The sequence below is a fragment of the Vombatus ursinus genome, unplaced genomic scaffold (assembly GCF_900497805.2).
Source record: "Vombatus ursinus unplaced genomic scaffold, bare-nosed wombat genome assembly UNPS02013931.1, whole genome shotgun sequence".
Lineage (NCBI taxonomy): Eukaryota > Metazoa > Chordata > Mammalia > Diprotodontia > Vombatidae > Vombatus > Vombatus ursinus.
This window is the reverse complement of record NW_020953709.1, coordinates 1,427,314-1,446,087: the sequence shown is the minus strand read 5'-3', so window position 1 is coordinate 1,446,087 and position 18,774 is coordinate 1,427,314. Positions and strand designations below refer to the sequence as shown.

The following is an 18,774-nucleotide window of genomic DNA, read 5'->3' as shown; positions in this document are numbered from 1 at the left end:
TCCTTCCTTCCTTCCTTCTTTCCTTCTTTTCCTCTCTCCTCTCCTTCCTTCCCTCTCTCCTTCCCTCCTTCCTTCCCTCTCTCCTTCCTTCCCTCTCTCCTTCCTTCCTTCCTTCTTTCCTTCCTTCCTTCCCTCCTTCCTTCCTTCCTTCCTTCTTTCCTTCTTTTCCTCTCTCCTCTCCTTCCTTCCCTCTCCTTCCTTCCTTCTTTCCTTCCTTCCTTCCTTCCCTCTCTCCTTCCCTCCTTCCTTCCTTCCCTCCTTCCTTCCTTCCTTCTTTCCTTCCTTCCTTCCTTCCCTCCTTCCTTCCTTCCTTCTTTCCTTCTTTTCCTCTCTACTTCTCTCCTTCCTTCCCTCTCTCCTTCCTTCCTTCCTTCTTTCCTTCCTTCCTTCCTTCCCTCCTTCCTTCCCTCTCTCTTTCCTTCCTTCCTTCCCTCCCTCCTTCCTTCCTCCCCTCCTTCCTTCCTCCTGCAGTCAGCTTCAGGCCCTCATTCATGCATATATTTAGCAAATAGTGATTGAATGCCTACAGCATACAAAGCCCTGTCCGAGGTGCTGTCCTCCTACCCTCCCTCCCCCCCTTCCCCCACTCCCCGAGTGCTCCGGGCAGCATCCACAGGCTGCCCGGCACTGGTGACCCCCACCTTGCCGATGACGTCATTCCGGCTGAGCTTGTCCTTGTCCATGACGGTGATAATGATCGTTGTCTCCCGGAGCTTCTCTGTGGGAATGTCAAAGATGAAGGACTCATTGAAGACGGGGTTCAGGTTCCTCTTCATGGTCACCGTCTTCTTCTTCTCCACTCGCTTGTCCTTGTACATCAACCACACCTTCACGTAGGGGTCTGCCAGGGAGAGTCGTGAGTCAGTGGGAGTGGGGCTTCTCCAGCCCTGACCCATCCCACTGAGGGAGGACTTGGAGCCGGGAGGAGGAGTGGAGAAAAAAGGGCTTCTTTCCTTTGGGGGTTTAATGTGTGAAGAGGGAGCCATGAAAGGACCAAAAGGATTCTCAGGAAATACTGAATTATAGAACGTCAGAGTTTGGAAGGGCCTTAGAACATGGGATGTCAGGGCTGGGAGGGGCCTTAGAACAGGGAATGACAGATCTGGGAGGGGCCTTAGAACAGGGAATGTCAGGGCTGGGAGGGGCCTTAGAGAACATTTGGTTCAATGACCTCATTTTACAGATGGGAAAACTTGGGCCCAGGGAGGGATCATGCGTAGCTCAGAGTCTCCAAGAAAGTGAACCAAATCAGGACCAGAACTCAGGCCTCTTAAGTCCCAACCTTGCATTCCTTCTAATACTGTGCTATTTTCTTTATTCTGGAAAGAAACCCAGAATAAGCCCCTCTCTGTGGGCAAGGGGTCTACAGAGAGCCTAGTGCTTGACACAGTCCCTGGCACCTGGTAGACACTTAAGAAAGGTTAGCTGACTGACTGCCTGACACCCTGGCTTTGGGAGTGTTCTGTGAGGAAGGAGAGCTGCATGGGATGGTGGGAGGTGGAACGTGGAAGGCAAATGATGGGGGACGTTTAGATGGGACCACGCAGAATGAGGGAACGAGGCCGGTGCCCTGGTGAGAGAGGGTCAGGGGGCTCAGGTGGACAGTGTAGAGGGGCCCCTCGGCCTCATCGGCCCCGCCCGTCCCAAAGCCCAGATTACCAGATGTGCCCCCGATGTCCATGGCTTTGAGGTTCCGTGCTTTAATGATGTTCACGATGATGGAGTTGGCAGAGGGGTTATAGCACAGGGACAGGAGCAGTTCCCCTCGACTTCCCTGGAGGAGACAAAAGGAGAGGGGTGGGGCGGGACCGAGACACGGCTGGGAGGGGGTGACGTTCGTAGGTGGCTCAGCCTTTGAGGACCGCAGTGGAGACCACTGGGATGAGGGACTCACAGCCCTCAGCTCCTCAGCCTGACCTTGACCCACATTCAGGATGAACACAGCCTATTCTCAGATTCCCACCTCGTTAGGGGTGGGCCGTGGGGTCTCTTTTACAATGCCCCCCCACACACCTGGGGGTAGTAACAGTAGTTAGGATTCATATCGTGCTTTAAGATTTGCAAAGCACTTTATAAATATTATCACACAAGTCTTGGAGTTAGGTACTATGATTATTCCATTTTACAGATGAGGAAACTGAGGTCAGCAGAGGTTAAGTACTTGCCCAGGGTCTCATAGCTAGGAAGTGTCTAAGGCAGAAACTGAACTCAGGTGCTCCTGACTCTGGGTCCAGCGCTCCGTGCACTTTGGCGCCACGAGCCCAGCTCGGCTGAGGCTCCCCTGCCCACAGCATGAGGGCCTCCCTGCTGTGGGGAACCCTTCTCTCACAGCTGAGAGGCTAAGCCCCAGCTTCAGGGAGGGACAGAAAGGAAAGGGCCTTACGCTCCCGTCGCTACATGGCTTCAGCTCCTTCCAGAATGTCTGCATCTGGGTCAGGTCCACTTTGTTAAGTGGGATGGACACTTCCCCGATGGGGTCGTTACGACTGAAGCGGTCATAGTCCAGGACCTGGAGGTACAACACCCGCTGCACCACCTTCTCATAGGGGAAGCCTGTGAGGACCGAGAAGAAAGTCGGGACTGTGGGCCCCGAACCCCCACCCTGGACCCTTCTCCTTCCCTGGACAGAAGAATTCTGGAGTCTCGGAGCCAGAAGGGGCCGTGCCCACAGGAGGGATCCCCCGCTACAAAAACGTCCCCAACAGGTCCCCATCCAGCCCCTGCCCGAAGACTTCCGGTGAGGGGCAACTCACTACCTACCAAGGTCTCCCCTTCATCTTTGGAGGGCTCGAACCTTGAAGAACTGTTTGGTCCTAAATCTAGTTCTTTGTGACTCCCACCCACCGTCTGTCCTCAAGAGAAAGGGGCCTGTGCTCAGTGCTGCCGCTTCGTCTCCCCTCACTCTCTTCCCAGCCTTCTGCAGTCTGGCTTCTGACCTCAGCACTCCAATGAAATTGCCTTCTCCGGTTCTCCCAGCGACGCCAAAGCTTCCGCGTCCTCTCTGCCTTCATCCTTCTCGACCTCTTTGCAGGCTGTGACCGCCCTCTCCCCCTAAACGCTGTGCTCTGGGTTTGGGGCCACTGCTCTCTCCGTGTGTCTCTCTCTTTGTGTCTCTGTCTCTCTCTTCCCTCTCCCTGCCCCCCCACCCCACCCCGGCTCTCCTCCTCCCTCTCTGACCACTCCTTCTAGTGTCATTGTTGGCTCATCATCTATGTTGTGCCCACTAACTGGGTGTTGCCCAGGGCTCTGACCTAGGCCCTTTACCGTATTCTTTCTACGGTCTCTCACTTGATAATCTCATTGACTCCCATGGATCTAGTTGTTATCACTATACAGATGATTCCCAGATCTACATAGCCAGCCCCAGCCTGTCCTGAACTACAGTCCCACATCATCATTTCTAACTGGATGTCCTGTCAGCAACCCAAACTCAACTTGTCCAAAACAGAACTCTTTTCACTCTCTACTCCAACACCCTCTACCTCTACTGAACTTTCTTGTTTCTGTCCTTTTTTTTTTTTTGAGGCAATCAGGGTTAGGTGACTTGCCCAGGGTCACACAGCTAGTAAGTGTCTGAGGCCAGATTTGAACTCAGGTCCTCCTGGCTTCAGGGCCTTCCCTGTTTCTGATGACGGTACCACCATCCCCCCAGTTAACTAGATTCACAAAATCATCGTCCGTGTCACCTCCTCCCTCACTCCACGTATCAAGCAGCTGCCAGATCTTGCTTCTTCTGCCTTTCCCCCGCCTTCACAGCCTGGCTCTGGGAGCATCAGCTCCTGCCTGGAGGACGCCAGCAGTCTCCTAACTGGCCTCCCTGGCCCACGCCTCTCCCTGCTCCAGTCTGGCCTCCTCACAGCCGCCAAGGGAAGTTCTGACCGTATCACCCCCCTCTAGGCAATAGATTCCAGTGGCTTCCAGTTACCTCCTGGATCAAATGAACAGCTCTGCCGTGCAACGTTCTAGGCTTCATACACTCTCTGTGCCTTTGCACGGGCTGTGCCCCCCACCAGGAATGCCTTCCCTCCTCACCTCAGCCTCTCAGAGCCCCCAGATGAAGCGACACCTTCTGCACGAGGCTGCTTCAGGCCCCACAGCTGCTAGGGCCCTTCCCTCCTCCCCAAGGCTGCCATGTATCTGTTGAATAACCCTAAATATGTGCATGCGGTCTCCCCCATTAGAATGTAAGCTCATTGAGGGCAGGGACTTTTGCCTTTGCCTTTCTATCCCTCGCATTTAGCATACAGTGGGTGCTTAATAAATGCCTGTTGATTCATTGATTCATTAACTACTCCTACTTCTGGGTCGGAACCGAACAGAACCAATGCTATCATTACATATGGTTTATGAAGGGCTCATACGAAGCTGGGAGAGGCCTCGAAGGACACGGACTGAGCAGGAATCCCCCCCCCCCCCCCCCCCCCCCCCCCCCCCCCCCCGCTTCGCTCCTGGTTTTGCTCCTTTCATTAAGTGACTTTGCTACCAGGGAGCCAGGAAGACATGTGTGCCTGGAGCTTCAGTCTCACTTCCCCTTTGTTCCTTTTCCCACTTAGCCAAGGCCTCTTCAAACCTCACAATAGGCTGAATGCCGTGGTCTCCTGGATGCAGAGAAAGGGGGAGCACGGGGTCAGGACACAGAACGGTGACAGCAAGAGGAGAACCGCACAGCCAGAGAGATGAAGGGATGTTGGGGACCAGTAAACCGAGGCCCAGACAACGGGCAGGACTGCTCCGAAGGCCTCCTCCCTGACTCCTAATCCAGGCATTTCTGCACTGCACCCCTACGCTCTTCCTTAGGGGAGCGTCCAGAGTGAAGACGGTCAGGCTGAGGCGAAGGAGGGAGCCAGCCACCAGCCCCCCAAACTAGGTCGAGTGGGCGGAATGAGGGAATGGGCTGTGTCAGCCACAGCCCTGGCATCCCCTCCTCCCCCTCCCTGCCCGGGACCCACCCATCTTAACCCACCTTGGCATTTTGCAAATGAGGAAACTGAGTGAGGCCCAGAGACATGAAGTCATTTGCCCAAGGTTGCACAGCTAGTAAGTGGCAGAGGCTGGACATGACCCCTCTCAATCCAGAGCTCTTTCCCTCGTGCCCTATGGCTCCTTGTTCCACGCCCATCACCAGGGTGTGTCCTGAGGTCTCAACTTCCCAACATGGTGCCCATTTCTGTAACGGCCTCTACCTCTGCCCCAAGCTGCCCTCAAATAAATTTGTCTTAAAACTTTGATCTGAGGATGAGTGTCATACTGCCTGCCTGGGGCCAGTTGTGTGAGCCCCTCGGGCCTGACTCAGGGTTAGACAGGGAGGCTCTGTCCAGGCCCGGTGCCAAGAGGTCCCAGAATCCTCGGCCATTCTGGAGCAAAGCCCAGTCTCCTGAGGGGCCTCTAGATGTGACCTGGGACTGAGTCTAGACTCACTTCCGCAGGCCAGCTCCAAAGCATATTGGCCTCTGCTGGGGGGGGGGGGGCTGCCACACATCCCCATCGGAGGTCTGCCTAGCCCCATGGATGAGAAGGCCAGAGTCAGACAGGGATGCTCCTGGTTATCTGCCCTTCAGACGAGTCACCCCTCCCACTAGTACAGAGGTCAGCAACTAACACTAGATGCCTCCTTCTCTCGTTCCTGGAGTCCCAGAGAGAGGGCCCCAAATGGCCACATAGCACCTCCTGGCCCCATCAATCAATTTTCCATGAAGTCGTTGCTGAGTGTTTCCAGGGTGTCTAGGCTACATGTGTGGGAGGAGGGGAGGGCTCAAAGAATAACAATGCCCTCCCCTCCCATTGTCCCCTGAGGTCTGCAGGATGCTTTCAGCACAACCATCCCTCTCCCCCATCTCTGTGCCTTGTCTGGTCCCTGGCCCAGCTCCATCAGTTGGAATCTCCCCCTTCCTTCAAAGCCTAACTCAGGGGCCACTGCCCCAGGAAGTCCTCCCTGCCCTAAGGAAACATGGGCTACCCCTCCTGGGAGTAATCCCGTCAGATCTCCTTAGGGTCCTGTACAGTAGGGGGGTCAGCCTCTAATAGAAACGGGGGCCGCGAAACCCAACATCCATAGAGAGCCCTGTGGGTCACAGGGCGACTCAGAAAACCACACATTCAACTCTATCTATGCACTTATCCTCCCCCTCCAGACTGTAAGCTCCATGGCAGCAAGGACCGTGTCTCATTCATTATTCCCCCTGTAGTGTTCTGCACACAGCTGATGCTTAATAAATGCTTCTGCTCGTGACTGATTTCCTTATTAGGCTGTGAGCTTCATAACCCCACCATCTCAAACTCTAATACGTCCAGCAAGGTGTTCTGCACACTGGAGGTGCTTAATAAATGCGTTCCCCCCTGTACTAGACCATGAGCTTCCTGAGTGGAGTGATCATTTCTTTACAAACTCTGTAACTCATCTGCCAAAGGAATCTGCAAACAGCAGGGGCTTAATAAATGTTTTTTCCCTTTCTTATCCCTTCTTAGACTGTGAGCTGCAAGAATGAGGACAAGAATCCACCTTGCCTAAACTCTGTATTTCATCCAGCACAATGTTCCATCATAGAAGGTGTTTAATAGACATTTCCTGCTATTACTCCCATCGTTTTCCAACCTACAGAGTCCCATCTGTGTGCCCATTACACAGATGAGGAAGCTGGGAAGTGCCGGGCTCTCTACCCTGTCTCATGGGTCGTGCAGCTTCCCAAAGGGACTGTCCCCTCCCCCCAGCTCACAAAGGGGGTCCTGGGGCCTCACCTTCGAAGAGGAAGGTCTCATTCCAGTGGGGGTTCAGGTTCTTCCTCTTGACCTTGGTCTCCAGCTTGTGCTTCTTGTCGGGGAGCAGGTAGATCTTGACAAAGGGGTCGCTGGTGCCACTGAAGTCCTTGGCAGGCAGCTCCTGGGCCTTCATGATCTTCACGGTGAGGGTGGACTCCTGGAAGTTGTAGCCCACGCTGAACTGGATCCGGCCCAGGTTCTCCTGGCTGCAGCCTTCGTGGGTCTCGTCGTCCTCCGAGCCTGGGGACAGCTGGGGCGGGCGAGATGGACACCCCCGAGGGGCATCAGGGCCAGCCCTCCTACCCCGATGCCTCCCCTCCGGCCCTGGGGAGGGGACTGCGTGGGAACCCTCTCTGGTTATGGTGAGGGAGCCCCCTGTCCGTAGAAAGCAGTCCCTTCCTGGCACTGACAGCTTATGTCTCCATCCGCTCCTCGGTTTACAAAGTGCTTGCCTCCCACAAGAACCCCTGGTTCCCCCTTATTGAGAGCCTTCTCTCTGCTGGTTGTCTCCAAATTAGCCAGCATCTGTCTCCTCCGTGCATGTGTTCTCCCTCATCAGACTGGGAATTCCTAGATTTGCCAGTGCTTAGCTCGGTGCCTGGCACGCAGCAGGCATTTAATAAATTCTTGCTGATTTGATTGGACAAGGACCCTTTGAAGTAGGTCATGCAAGCATTATTATCCCCATTCTACAGATGAGGAAACTGAGGCCCTGAGAAGTTGTAATTCACCCAGAGCCAGAGCTTGGACCCTGCTCTCCTCACTCCAATTCCAGGGCCTTTCCTCCTCCCCCAGAACTCCAGAATGGGCAAGGTACTTGTGAAGTCACGTGGCGAACAAAGGCCGGAGTGGATCCCACCATCTTGCGTCTCCTGATGCCAGATCTAGCTACGCCAGCTGCTACTCCTGGCCTGGGGGACATGGGAGCCAAGTAAACAGCCCAACATGGTAGGCTCGGGTGGAGCCTAGGAGAGGCTGAGGGACATGCTGGGCCCTATTTGGGTAGGGACACACCTCAGGTATTGGCTGGGTCATGGGCTGGAGGGCTGGAGGGGACCCCTAGGGCAGGGGATCTCAGGGCCCCTCTGGCCAAGCCTGCAGACCCCTTCTCACAATCATCTCAGTGAACCCATGAGACACACAGGATTGCAAGGAAACCAATTCTATTGAAATACAGGGACCAAAATATTTTTGTGAAGCAAAGTTCACATGCTGAATTATAGCATCATCCAATGGATTACTCGTCCAGTGACTTCTATTTTACAGATAAGGAAAGTGAGGCTCAGAGAGGGATCGTGGCTTGCTTTAGGGGCCAAGCAAATGGACGAATCCCCCCTTCTCCACCAGAACCCTGCATGCACCTAAAATTCTTAGCACAGGGCCTGGCACATAGTAGGCACTTAAATGCTTGTTGATCAAATGCCCAAGCTGACCTTGGTAGCGATGGCAGTCAGGATTTGAACGCTGAACTCTAAATGGAATGCTTTCTTCATACCAGTGCTGAGGCTTCTGAAGGCCCCTGAACCTAGATCTTTCCACTGGACATGGAGATGGGCAGGTAGAGAGAGGGAAGGACTGAGGCCTTTGGCATTCTCTTTCCCATTGGGTCAGCTGCAGAGACCATCGGAGGAGGTTCTGGGCAGCAGGAGGGCTCCTCTCTAGAGCTGGGACCCTCCTCTTCTCCCTGATCCAGTCCCCTGACTTTGATTTCGCCAAATCTCAGAGCAAGAAGGAGCCTCAGAACCCGTCTGAACCCATCTGGACCCATCAGAAACAGAACCGCCCTCTACAGCCCCCTGGGCATCTCACCTCATCTTGGAAATGCCCAGCTCTGAGAGACTCACTAACTTCCGCGGCAGTCCAGTCTACACTGGCACGGCCCTGATGGTTAGCAAGCTTGTCCCGACACTTCATACATTCCACCCCAGCTCCTGGTTCGTCCCTCTGGGGCCCTCTTCCACACGACAGTCCTTCAGATATTCAGACAATCATGTCTTTCCCTGCCCCCCCCCCCAACCTTTTCTTTACCAGGCTAAACATTCCTCCTTCTTCTGCTTCTGCGCTCCTCCCCCTCCCGGTTGTAGTCGTCAGCATACGCTCCCCGCTCCTCAATGTACTTCCTAAAATAGGGTACCCAGAGCCAAGGGCTGGGCTGACCCTTTTTTGTGCGTGTGTGTACGGGGGTGGCGCCCAGCCAGGATCAGTAGTGCCTCGAGGACTCCTGGGCCTCTCACAGGCTTGTCACCAGGCTCTGCACGCCCCAAGCCTTAATTAGCCAGATCTGGGATGGCACAGCGGAGCCGTAACCATGGCAACCTGGCTGGCCAGCCCCCACCAAAGCCCCAGGGGGACAGGCAGCCTGAGACCCTTCTCCTTCAGAAGACATCATCAAAAAGGCTTCAAAGGCAACCCTGTTCTCCTGACTGCTTCTGAAGTGAGGCTGACCCCTTGAGAGGGGTGTGGCCAGGCCTCCCTCCCCTCCTCCACCAGCCCAGTCCCCCGGCAGCAGCCTCAGCTTCTGGGTCTGGAAGCTTATGTAGGCAGGGCTGGGAGGCTTTTAGGTACCATATCTCTGTGGAGGCTTGCAGAACCCCCGCAAAGGGAGGTGCAGTGATTGTTCCCATTTCACAGAAACTGAGATGCAGGTTAAGGACTAGTCTGAGGCAGGAGGCAAAGCTGGGCCTTGTCACTCCAAGTGGGAGGCATCCTTAGAGGTCCTCTAGTTTAGAGGTCCTTATCGGGGTCCTGGGCCCCTTGAGCAGTCTGGGGAAGCCTATGGACCTTTCCTCAGAATAATGTTTGTAAGTACAGAAAATATACACGATGACAAAGGAAACCAATTGCACTGAAATACAGTGATCCAAAAGCTAAAAGAAAACTCCACGCCACCCTCACCCCAACCGCGTTCACAGATCTCAGGTCGGGACCCTTCGCCACACCCAGTCTGGTCTAACCTCTTATGTTACAGATGAGGAGACTGGTTCAGAGACTTTGGAGAGGGCAAGCAACTTTCTTGAGGGAATGAATGTTCCATCAGGGGTTAGGAGATCTAGGCTTGAATCCTGGTTCTCATACTTAATTAACTATATGGTAATTCTCTTGGCCGATCTGTGCCTCAGTTTCCCCATCTGTGAAAAGAGGATGATAACACTTGTACTGTGTCCATCACAGGGCTGCTTCAAGGAGAGCCCTTTGTAAGCTATCACCATCCCAGGCTTAGTAAATGTGATAGCATAGTGGAGCCAGAGGGGACTTTAGAAATAATCCAGTCCTTCCATCTATAGCTGCGGAAACTGAGGCCCAGAGATAAAGAAACTAAAGCACCGAGAGGTAGGTGAATGATTTGACATGTGATCAGAGAACTGTAGGATGGGGCTTTGAGCTGGAAGGGAACTTAGAGGCCAGAGTCCACACCCCTCCCCCATTTTTGCAGATGTGGAAACTGAGGCAGACAACGGTGAAGGGACTGGCTCAGGGTCACACAGCTATTAGGTGTCTGAGGCAGGATTTGAATGAAGGTTCCGTGACTCAATCCAGTGCCCTGATCACAAGGCCAGGCTGCCCCTGGCAAGGTGGCGGGCAGCAAAGTCATGATTCATAACCGGGTTCTCTGACTCTGACCACTGAGTGGCAGATTGGAGCAAAGAACTTGGGAGCAATTATCCCTCTCCCAGTTGTTGCCTTGAACCTTGTTATGAGAGCTAATGACCTGGTCTATCTCCGGCTAATTCCACTCTGTCCTCCTCCTCCCTGGAAACCAGGAGATGGGGAACCAGTCCTGGCCTTCCTCTCTCCATCTGCCTCCATCGCCTCCAGTGGGTAAGACACCAGAGGCAGCTGCACGTCAGGGCCGGGCCTTCTGGGAGCCCTGCCTCCAGGAAATAATCAAAAGGACATTCAGGGAGGTGTGGGGAGGATGCCGCTGACCAGGAAGGATCACGGGAATTAGATCTGTCTGAGCAGAAACGGAGATGATGGGAGATCGGGAGACAAAGTCCCTGAGAGATACGGAATTCCAAACAGACTTGGAATCAGTTTAGGCGTCCCAGGATTGGCTGAATGGATGGAGAAAAGAGGCTGCTGGGCGAGGTCAGTACCTCGAAGCTGGCCGAAGGAGTCGGGCCCGGGGAGCCTGAGAGGGAGAGGAGAGCCAGAAGGAGAGGCCAGCCCAGCAGGGCTGTGTCTGATCTGACAGGACAGCAAAGACACGGGCAGCAGGAGCTGCAGAGCCAGGGACGTGCCCCTCTGCGGCCTCAGAGCTAACTCCATCGCATTCCATCCAGGCTCAAGTCATGCATGAAGAGCCCCTGTTACCCGGGGACACCTGGGTAAATTCGGGCTGGACTTGGAGGCCACAAGACTTGAGTTCGAATGTGTCTGAGACACTGCCTGTGTGACCCTGGGCATTCACTGTCAGCTCCTTCATCTGTACAATGACGATATTCCCAGCATCTGCCTCACAAGGATGCTGTGAAGACTGAATGAGATTTCATCTAGAAAGGCCTTGCACACCTTAGTATTCCTTCCCAGCAGCTACGTGATTTCCCCAGTATGCTGGAAGAGGAATCCAGCTCAACCCCAGAAGGATATTCTGCTCCCCCTTCACCTCCCCCCTCCCCCAGTTCATCTCTGCACAGACCCGCCTCCGGTAGAATGGCTACTGGGCTCCCATCCAGAGGTGTGCATTCAAGCCCTGTTTCAGGTATTTAGGAGCTCTGTGGCCTCAGGCAAGTCATTCCCCCTTTCTCAGCCTCAGTTTTCCCATTTGTAAAATGGGGATAATAATAATTATCACCCTGAACTCCCACCCTCTGGTGATCCATGTAAGGGTGTATCATCAACCATAAAGCACCATACAAATGCTAACTAGGATGAGGATGCCCGCCCCTGCAGGTCAGCCATTTCGGGGGCTCTCTGGGATCACAGGAGTCTACAGTTGATGAGCGGGGCCCCTGATGAACCATCACGGTGCTTTTATGGCAGGGGGGGGGAGTCACACAATACTACAGAATGTCCAGGCTGGAAGGAACCTTAGAACATAGAACGTGGAATGGAGAGCTCCATATGAGACCCCAGAGCAGAGAACGAGGAATGTCAGAGCTGCAAGAAAACTTAGAACTCATCTGGTCCAAATCTCAGCTGTTCCTTGCTATACCTGTGGGAACCTAGAATGTCACTTCCCCTCCCTGGGCCTCAGTTTCCTCACCTGTAAAATGAGGGGATTGAACTAGTGGCCTTTGAGTTCCCATCCAGCTCGGGAGTTAAGATTCTGCTGTCCTCTGCTACCCAGTGCTTTTCCCACCATGATAGGCCTTACCTCCCATCCCCCAGTGCCCCGCTAGGGCATTCCCTCGGAGGTGTGGTTCAGTCAGAGATCCCCCAACCCCAGTCAGATCAAATCCCCCAAAGGGGCTCACTCTTGCAGCAGATCTGATAGGGAGAAGGTCAGGTCACATGGGCCCCCAACTCTACGCTAGCTCGGCCTCAGGAGAGGTCAGGGACTGTAGGTCCCCCGTCCCAACTCCTCCTAGCTGTAAGAGGAAAGGACAACTAAAAACCAAGTGAGAGACCCAAGATGATCCTGGCTAATTGAGGCACTTCCTCTGGCCTCAGTTCCTCCTACTCATCGGTCTCTTCCTCTGTGAAAACAGGACTCTCTTCCCTTTGATCAGGGCCACTAATGATTGATCTCAAAGGGCTTTCATTCTCTGTAGTCTCATTTTATCTTTCACAAAGACCCTGCTAGGTCGGGAGGGAGGGTAGGAGCGATAGTCTCTACTTGACAAATGAGGAAACTGAGTCCTAGAGAGGTGAAGCAACTCACTCAATGTCGCTCAGAGATGAGCCTACAAGTCCAAACTCATTCACTCACTGGACCAATACTGGTTTAGCCCCTACTGTGGATAATTTCTGCCACCGCCTATCCATCCTCCCCCGCCATGATCACTCCCAGCCCTGCAGGACCATGGGAACCCACAGGAGATCCAGAGCTCGAAAGGACTGGAGAAGGCATGGACTCTAACTGCCTCATTTTACATATGAGGAAACTGAGGCACAGAGCAGTTAAGTGACTTGCCCAAGATCAAGTGAGGCATAGTGGGCATAGTGCCAGACTGGGAGTCAGGAAGACCTGAACTCAAATCTTCCTCCAGACATTTCTAAGTTCACCTCAGGCAAGTCACTTAATCACTCCCTGCCTCAGTTTCCTCATCTGTAAGATGGGAATAATGATAAGCCCTTAGAGGGCTTATTGTGAGGATCGAATAAGAGAGTGTTAATAAAGTGCATTGCAAACAGTAATGTGCCATATTAGCTGTTGGGCTGATCGTTTTCTGAGCTGAGATTGAAGCCCAGGGCCTTGGACCCCAGTGCTCTTCGAAGTATTCCACACTGTCTCCCAAAGGAGCCAGGGAACACACGCACATAGTAGGTGCTTCCCACAAAGCTGTTCAGCCTGTCTTGAGGACTTTCCCTTAACTCACATGTCAGACAGGAACCCCAGACCTCTTTCCCAGATGCCCCAGCCTCCAACATCACACTCTCTCTGACTCTAGTTACAGTTAAGGGAGGGGGCATGGCTCACCTTCCTCCTTTCCACCTCCCACACAGACCCACCCCATCCTCCTCACCATAAGCATCTCGCTGGTGAGGGAGTTGACAAGGTCTGAGACAGAAGACCGAGGCTCGGTCCGGCGGTCGGACTCATCGTGGGGTGTTTGGCCCGGGACAGGGGTTGTATTCACCGCCTTCCCACCTGCTGGCAACCTAGGAAAAGAGTCTGAATGAACATCTGGCTGGAGGGTGGTGTGGGGCAGGCACCGGGCAGGTGGTCAACCTTACGTACATGGGCCGTAGGCTCCTCCCCCTCCTCCCCCAACCCTCCCGCTGCCAGCTCAGGCCAGCACTCTGGGCCTCCTGGCGCTTGCCTCCCCCATCACACCGATGCTCACTTTCTGCCCCATTGCATCCTGCCTGCTCCTTGACCACGCACCCACCCCCGGGGGTTCTCTATGTCTTCCCCACAGGCATCAGCTGGCTTCCGGCTTAGCTGCAGGGATGCTCTCTCTCTCACCCTCATTCCATTGGGGTGAGCCTCCCCTGCTGTTTTTTTCCCTGGGGCCTAAACCTGGGGGCTCAGTTTATCAGCTCCTTCAGCTCTTTCCAATGGGCCCTACAGACGCTTTGAGGACTCCCCCAGGACTCAAGTTCCTGAGAGATAGGCTTTCCCTGGCTTCATTTCTAGCTCTCTCATTTACTGTCCTCCTTGGCCCTTCCTTCTGGGAGTGCCCATGATCTCTATGGCTTTCTCCTACAATGGAAGTGATCCCTCCCAAGCACCACCCACCTCCTTCCTTCTCCCGACCCCCAACCCTGCCCCTCCATTAGTTTTCCTGGGCCCACCCACCCCAGGTGGCAGGAGGCCCAGCTGGGAGCTCCCAGGTCACATCTACACATCATTACCCTCTACAAACATGCCCCAACCGTCTGTCACTCAGAGGCCCCCACCTGTGTTTGCTCAGGCTGACGGGAGGAGATTCAGATAGGACACAGCTGCCAGGGCATTAGACTTGGCGCCAACATAGCCCTTCAGGGGGCAGGGAAGGATGGATTGATGTCGTGGGAGTGAGGAGACTCAATGTGCCGAGGAGACTCTCCCTCCCTCCCTCCCCCCACCCCCACCAAACTGATGTAGCCATTGACTGAATCTCCTAACCCCTCCCTTGCTCCCCGATTTGAGATCCCCACACTCTGGCAAGGTTTTCTCCCCATCTAAGAATTCTTGGGGATCAGAAGGTCCCTTTCTTATTACCTCCCATCCATGGGAAAGGTGTCTCAAGGTAGATGCTCCTGGGGGTCTTATGAGAGGCCCTGAGTCTGGTCCACCTGCCTCCTCGGGCCCGTTGTCCACCACCAGCCTAGGCTGGGGGAGGCCACATCCTTTCGACAGGCTCCCTGGCTACTCCCTGGGAGGGGTCCTTACGGCTGGCTGGTGGCTGAACCTGGGCCCCCCTTCACCCCTCAGCAGAGAGGGAAAGTGAATGGATGGGGACCAGGCTGGAGCATCCCAGGAAGAGGACGAGGGAGCAGGCAGGTGAAGGTGAGGCAGACAGACCAGTAGCGTGAAGCTGAGGACAAGCTTGAATAGAATGGCATTGGGAGCACCGGGGCCACGGCCCGTCTCTGGAGACGCACAGACCGGACACAAGCAGGGCACGCCAGCAGAGAATGAGAGCAAGCACACACGGGGCCCAGTCGGACATGCAGTCAGACGTGCCAAGGCCCCGGTAAGAAGACACCCCAGTCAGACAGTGGGAGGAAGGGACACACGCATAAACACATGTAAATACACCCCCCTCCCCTGGGATAGCAGCCAGCGAGGGACTGGCACGGGCAGCACAGTGGAGAGAAAGACTGCCCAGGGGAGCCTGGGCACGCCGAGGTTTGTGTGTGAATTAGTACACACTGAATTAGGGCGGGGGGGGGGGAGTGGAGGGTGTGTGGAAGCAAGGGAGGATCCGGGGCGTGTGCACACGCGTACACATACACGCCTGGTCTCAGCGCGGCAAACACAGCATGACAACCTGCCTCCCACCCTCCTCCCCCAACCAAGACACACACACACCCCAAGACCATGACCACTGTCTCCCAGAGAGGAGATGCACACACGCGCGCGCACACACGCACATACACACACACACACACACACACACACACACACAGAGGACACGTGCTCATGCAGACACAGGCACAGGGAGGAAGGAGGAGACTGAAATAGCTGGAGAGGTAAAGTCAGGTTAAAAATAGAGAGCGGGACAGGAGGAGAGAAAGAGAGAAATTGACGGCTGAAGGTATGGAAAAACGTGGAATTCTTTTGGAAACACCAGAGCAGTAGCGCAGCTGCAAAGCAGCCTGGGAGAAGGATGGAGCCGCTGAGGCTGTCAGAGGTCACAGGACAGAGAGGGAGAAAACGAGGGGCCAAGAGAGACAGAGAGAGACAGAGAGACAGAGCCAGCGGAAAGGCCTCAGTCACTGGCTGAGGGTCGGTCCCCTGTGAGGAGCAGATGGAAAGGAGAAGAAAAGAGACAGGGAGAGAGGTTAGTCAGAGAAAAAGCAGGCACGAGACGTTTGGGGGCGGGGGGGGCGGCCACTGGGGCGGACAAGGTGGAGCGGCGATGGCCGGGAGGAGAGGCAGAGAGGAGGGCAGGAGCACACACCGAGGGACAAGAAGAACATGGCAGAGTCTTGAGCAAGGAGAGCAGTGGGAGTAGCCCCCTCCCCCCTTCCCCCAAACAGGGGGCCTACGGCTGAAACCATCTGGATCCCCGAGGGGATGACTGTGAAAAGGTGCAGCTGGAGGGGTGAGAGGCTGAAATGGAGACAGAGATGAGGCGTGGAGTGAGTGGTGAGGCTGGGATGGGCAGAGCCAGAGATGGGGGAGCTGGAGGGGTGCAGGGCACCTGGGGCACTCTTACACGGGGATGGGGCAGGGCTGAGGGCATTTTAAAGACCTTTTCGGGGGCAACGGGGACCACAGCTGGCCATTCAAACTCTCAGGGCGCTTCCCCAGAGCAAGGCTGTTGGAAGGCACCAGGGCTAGTCACTGACACCATCCCCAGATCACAGATCTAGGCCTGGATGAGGACCTTGGGGATCACTGGGTCCAACCCCCTCATTTCACAGAGGGAAGAACTAGGAGGAGGGTGGGCCACCCCTCCCTCAAATGCCCAGCTCCCATCTTGGCCCCCCATTTATTTCCCCCAGTTTCCTTTCCTCTGGTCTGACTGCCCTCCCAATCCCTGACTATCCTGGGGATCGAGGGCAGCGGGGACCCCAGGCCAGCCCTCCTGCTCTCACCCCCACTCATGGCCCTCCTGGTCTCCAGGGAGATTCGCTTTATGAGCCTGTTACCATCCGGAGCAGACTAATTGTTTTCCCCAACAATGATGGGAGACAGATGCTGGGGCCCAGGCAGCCGTGACAGTGCTGAGGGACAGAGACAGCTGTCCCAAGGGCCCGGAGCTGGGCCAGATGGGGTGGAGGAGGGTGGCTCTGAGATGGCGAGCTGGGAGGGCCCTCAGACCCATCCGGCACAGCCTCCCTGGGCAGCATGCGAGACTCAGGGGAGGCAGGGAACCATGGGGTCATCTCAGACTCTCAGTTTCCTCCTCTGGACAGCTAGGGACAATTATACTGGGGTACCTTGCTTGGTAAGGACCAAAGGGAAGTTTTTCAGTCTTTTTCATGGCTTTGGAGCTGGGGAGGACCCTAGTGGTCACTTAGCCCCCCCCCCCCCCCGCATTTGACATAAACTGAAGGCCAGGGAGTGATTGTATAGAATCTTGTGAAATTAGGGCTGGGAGGGACCTCAAAAGTGTTTGAATCCCCCCCATCATGACACATAAAGAAACTGAACTCAGGACCCAAGGGACCCTCAGGTTCCTCAAACTAATGCATGGAGTGAAGGATAAAGCTGGGATTTGAACCCCAGGCCCTCTGATGCCAAATGTAGCACTCATTTCATTGTACCATGCAGACAAAAGGCATGAAGAGCTTTGGAAGTCTTAAAAATCCAAATGTAAGTCATCGTTTTACAGATTGGGAAACTGAGGCCCCGAAAAGGCAAGAGTCACACAGGTCATAATAAAAGCAGCATTAGAACCTGGGTCCTCTGATTCCAAACTCAGCCCTGTTTCCAGTCTACCATCCTGCCTCTTATGGTGCTATAGATTAGAGGGGAATGAACAGGGTGGAAGGGGATTTGAGAACCCTCAATTACCATCCCTGGTGTCTGTCATAAAGCAGCCTGCCACCCTCTGAGACCTGATCTCACTGTGTCTACCTCTTCTCCTATAGTGAAAGGTTGAGCTCTCTGCCCGCCCCCATCCATGACTGGTGCCTGGAGCCCCCACCCCACCCAGTATGGCCCCATCAGGGCGGCTGATGTCCCATTCATAAGCTTAGGCTCCAACTTTCCCTGTTATACTCAAAGACATAACTTGGGGTCTTGGGGGAGAGATGGAGGCAAGGAGCTGTTCTCCATGGTGGCCTTTAGGGCAGTGTGGATAGGTGGGATGGTGGCAGCTCTAAATTGGGAGGAAGAAAATTCTTAATGTCCTCCAGCTCACCCCTGGGGACCATCCCAAAGGCAGGGAGCAGGGGCCTGTTGAGGACCCCAAGGGAAGGAGCAGAGATGAGTGCCTGGTGGCAGAGGGTGGGGGTCACACTAGTCAGGGTGGGAGAAATGGGATGGAGGAGGATGGGAACGGGGATGGGGTCTTCCTAGGATCTCAGATTTAGAGCGGGAGGGAACCTTGGAGTCCATCCAGGGGGCAGAAGGCTCTGACCCCACCACCCACCTTTCCCAGTGTCTGGTGGAAAGGACAGGGGGCCAAGCTGATGTATGGATCAGATGGGATGCATTCAAGTATGGTGTGAAAGCCAAGTAACATGAAGGTAAAAATAGGCTGTGGGTGAAAATGGTGCCAGCTAATTAGCACATGGGTAATGTGAAATCTTGTTTCCAGCCTACATCTGCTCCCTCACGCTTCACACCTTGTTTTTTGTGGCTCCCGGAAGGGTTCCAGCCTTTTCTACCACCTCTCTCCCCTCCCTGCCCCTCAGGCTCTCCCAGTTTCAAGGCTCTAGCCGGAAAGGACAATGTGGCATCTCTGGCGGGGGCCATGGAGGTGGTAGGAGGGAGGTGGGACCCAAATGAAATGCCCATGGGCATGAGGGGGGCCAGGATCCTGGAGTCTCGTTGGGCGTGCTGGGATGGTGCCAAGGCATGCCACAAACCAAAGGAAATCAGTCTGACTCCCCTGTCCCTCCCTCCTCCCAAGCTCTGACCTGGCTCACCCCAGACATGCAGCCACTTCTGGGTGGGGATGGCCCAGATGATGCAGCCACTGGGTCTGGCAGGGAAGCCAATGAGACAGCTTGTTTCCAGGAGACACCAGGGGGCTGGAAGAATCAGTGTCCCAGCTCGAGGGGTCCGGAGCCCCGCGCCCAGCTGCCAAC

General features: G+C 54.9%; 1 protein-coding gene across 3 annotated transcripts in view; it reads right to left on the bottom strand.

Moving 5' to 3' along the window:
- The window catches only part of SYT7 (synaptotagmin 7), an 84,873-nt gene that overhangs the window by 2,428 nt on the left and 63,671 nt on the right, over nucleotides 1-18,774 (bottom strand). For all 3 annotated transcript variants that reach the window (XM_027858767.1, XM_027858768.1, XM_027858770.1), the window contains 5 exons: nucleotides 13,386-13,521; nucleotides 6,736-7,006; nucleotides 2,384-2,553; nucleotides 1,660-1,774; nucleotides 642-841 (listed from right to left, as the gene is read on the bottom strand). In XM_027858767.1, coding sequence (XP_027714568.1) covers nucleotides 642-841; nucleotides 1,660-1,774; nucleotides 2,384-2,553; nucleotides 6,736-7,006; nucleotides 13,386-13,521 — 892 coding nt within the window. The remainder of the gene's footprint in view (nucleotides 1-641; nucleotides 842-1,659; nucleotides 1,775-2,383; nucleotides 2,554-6,735; nucleotides 7,007-13,385; nucleotides 13,522-18,774) is intronic.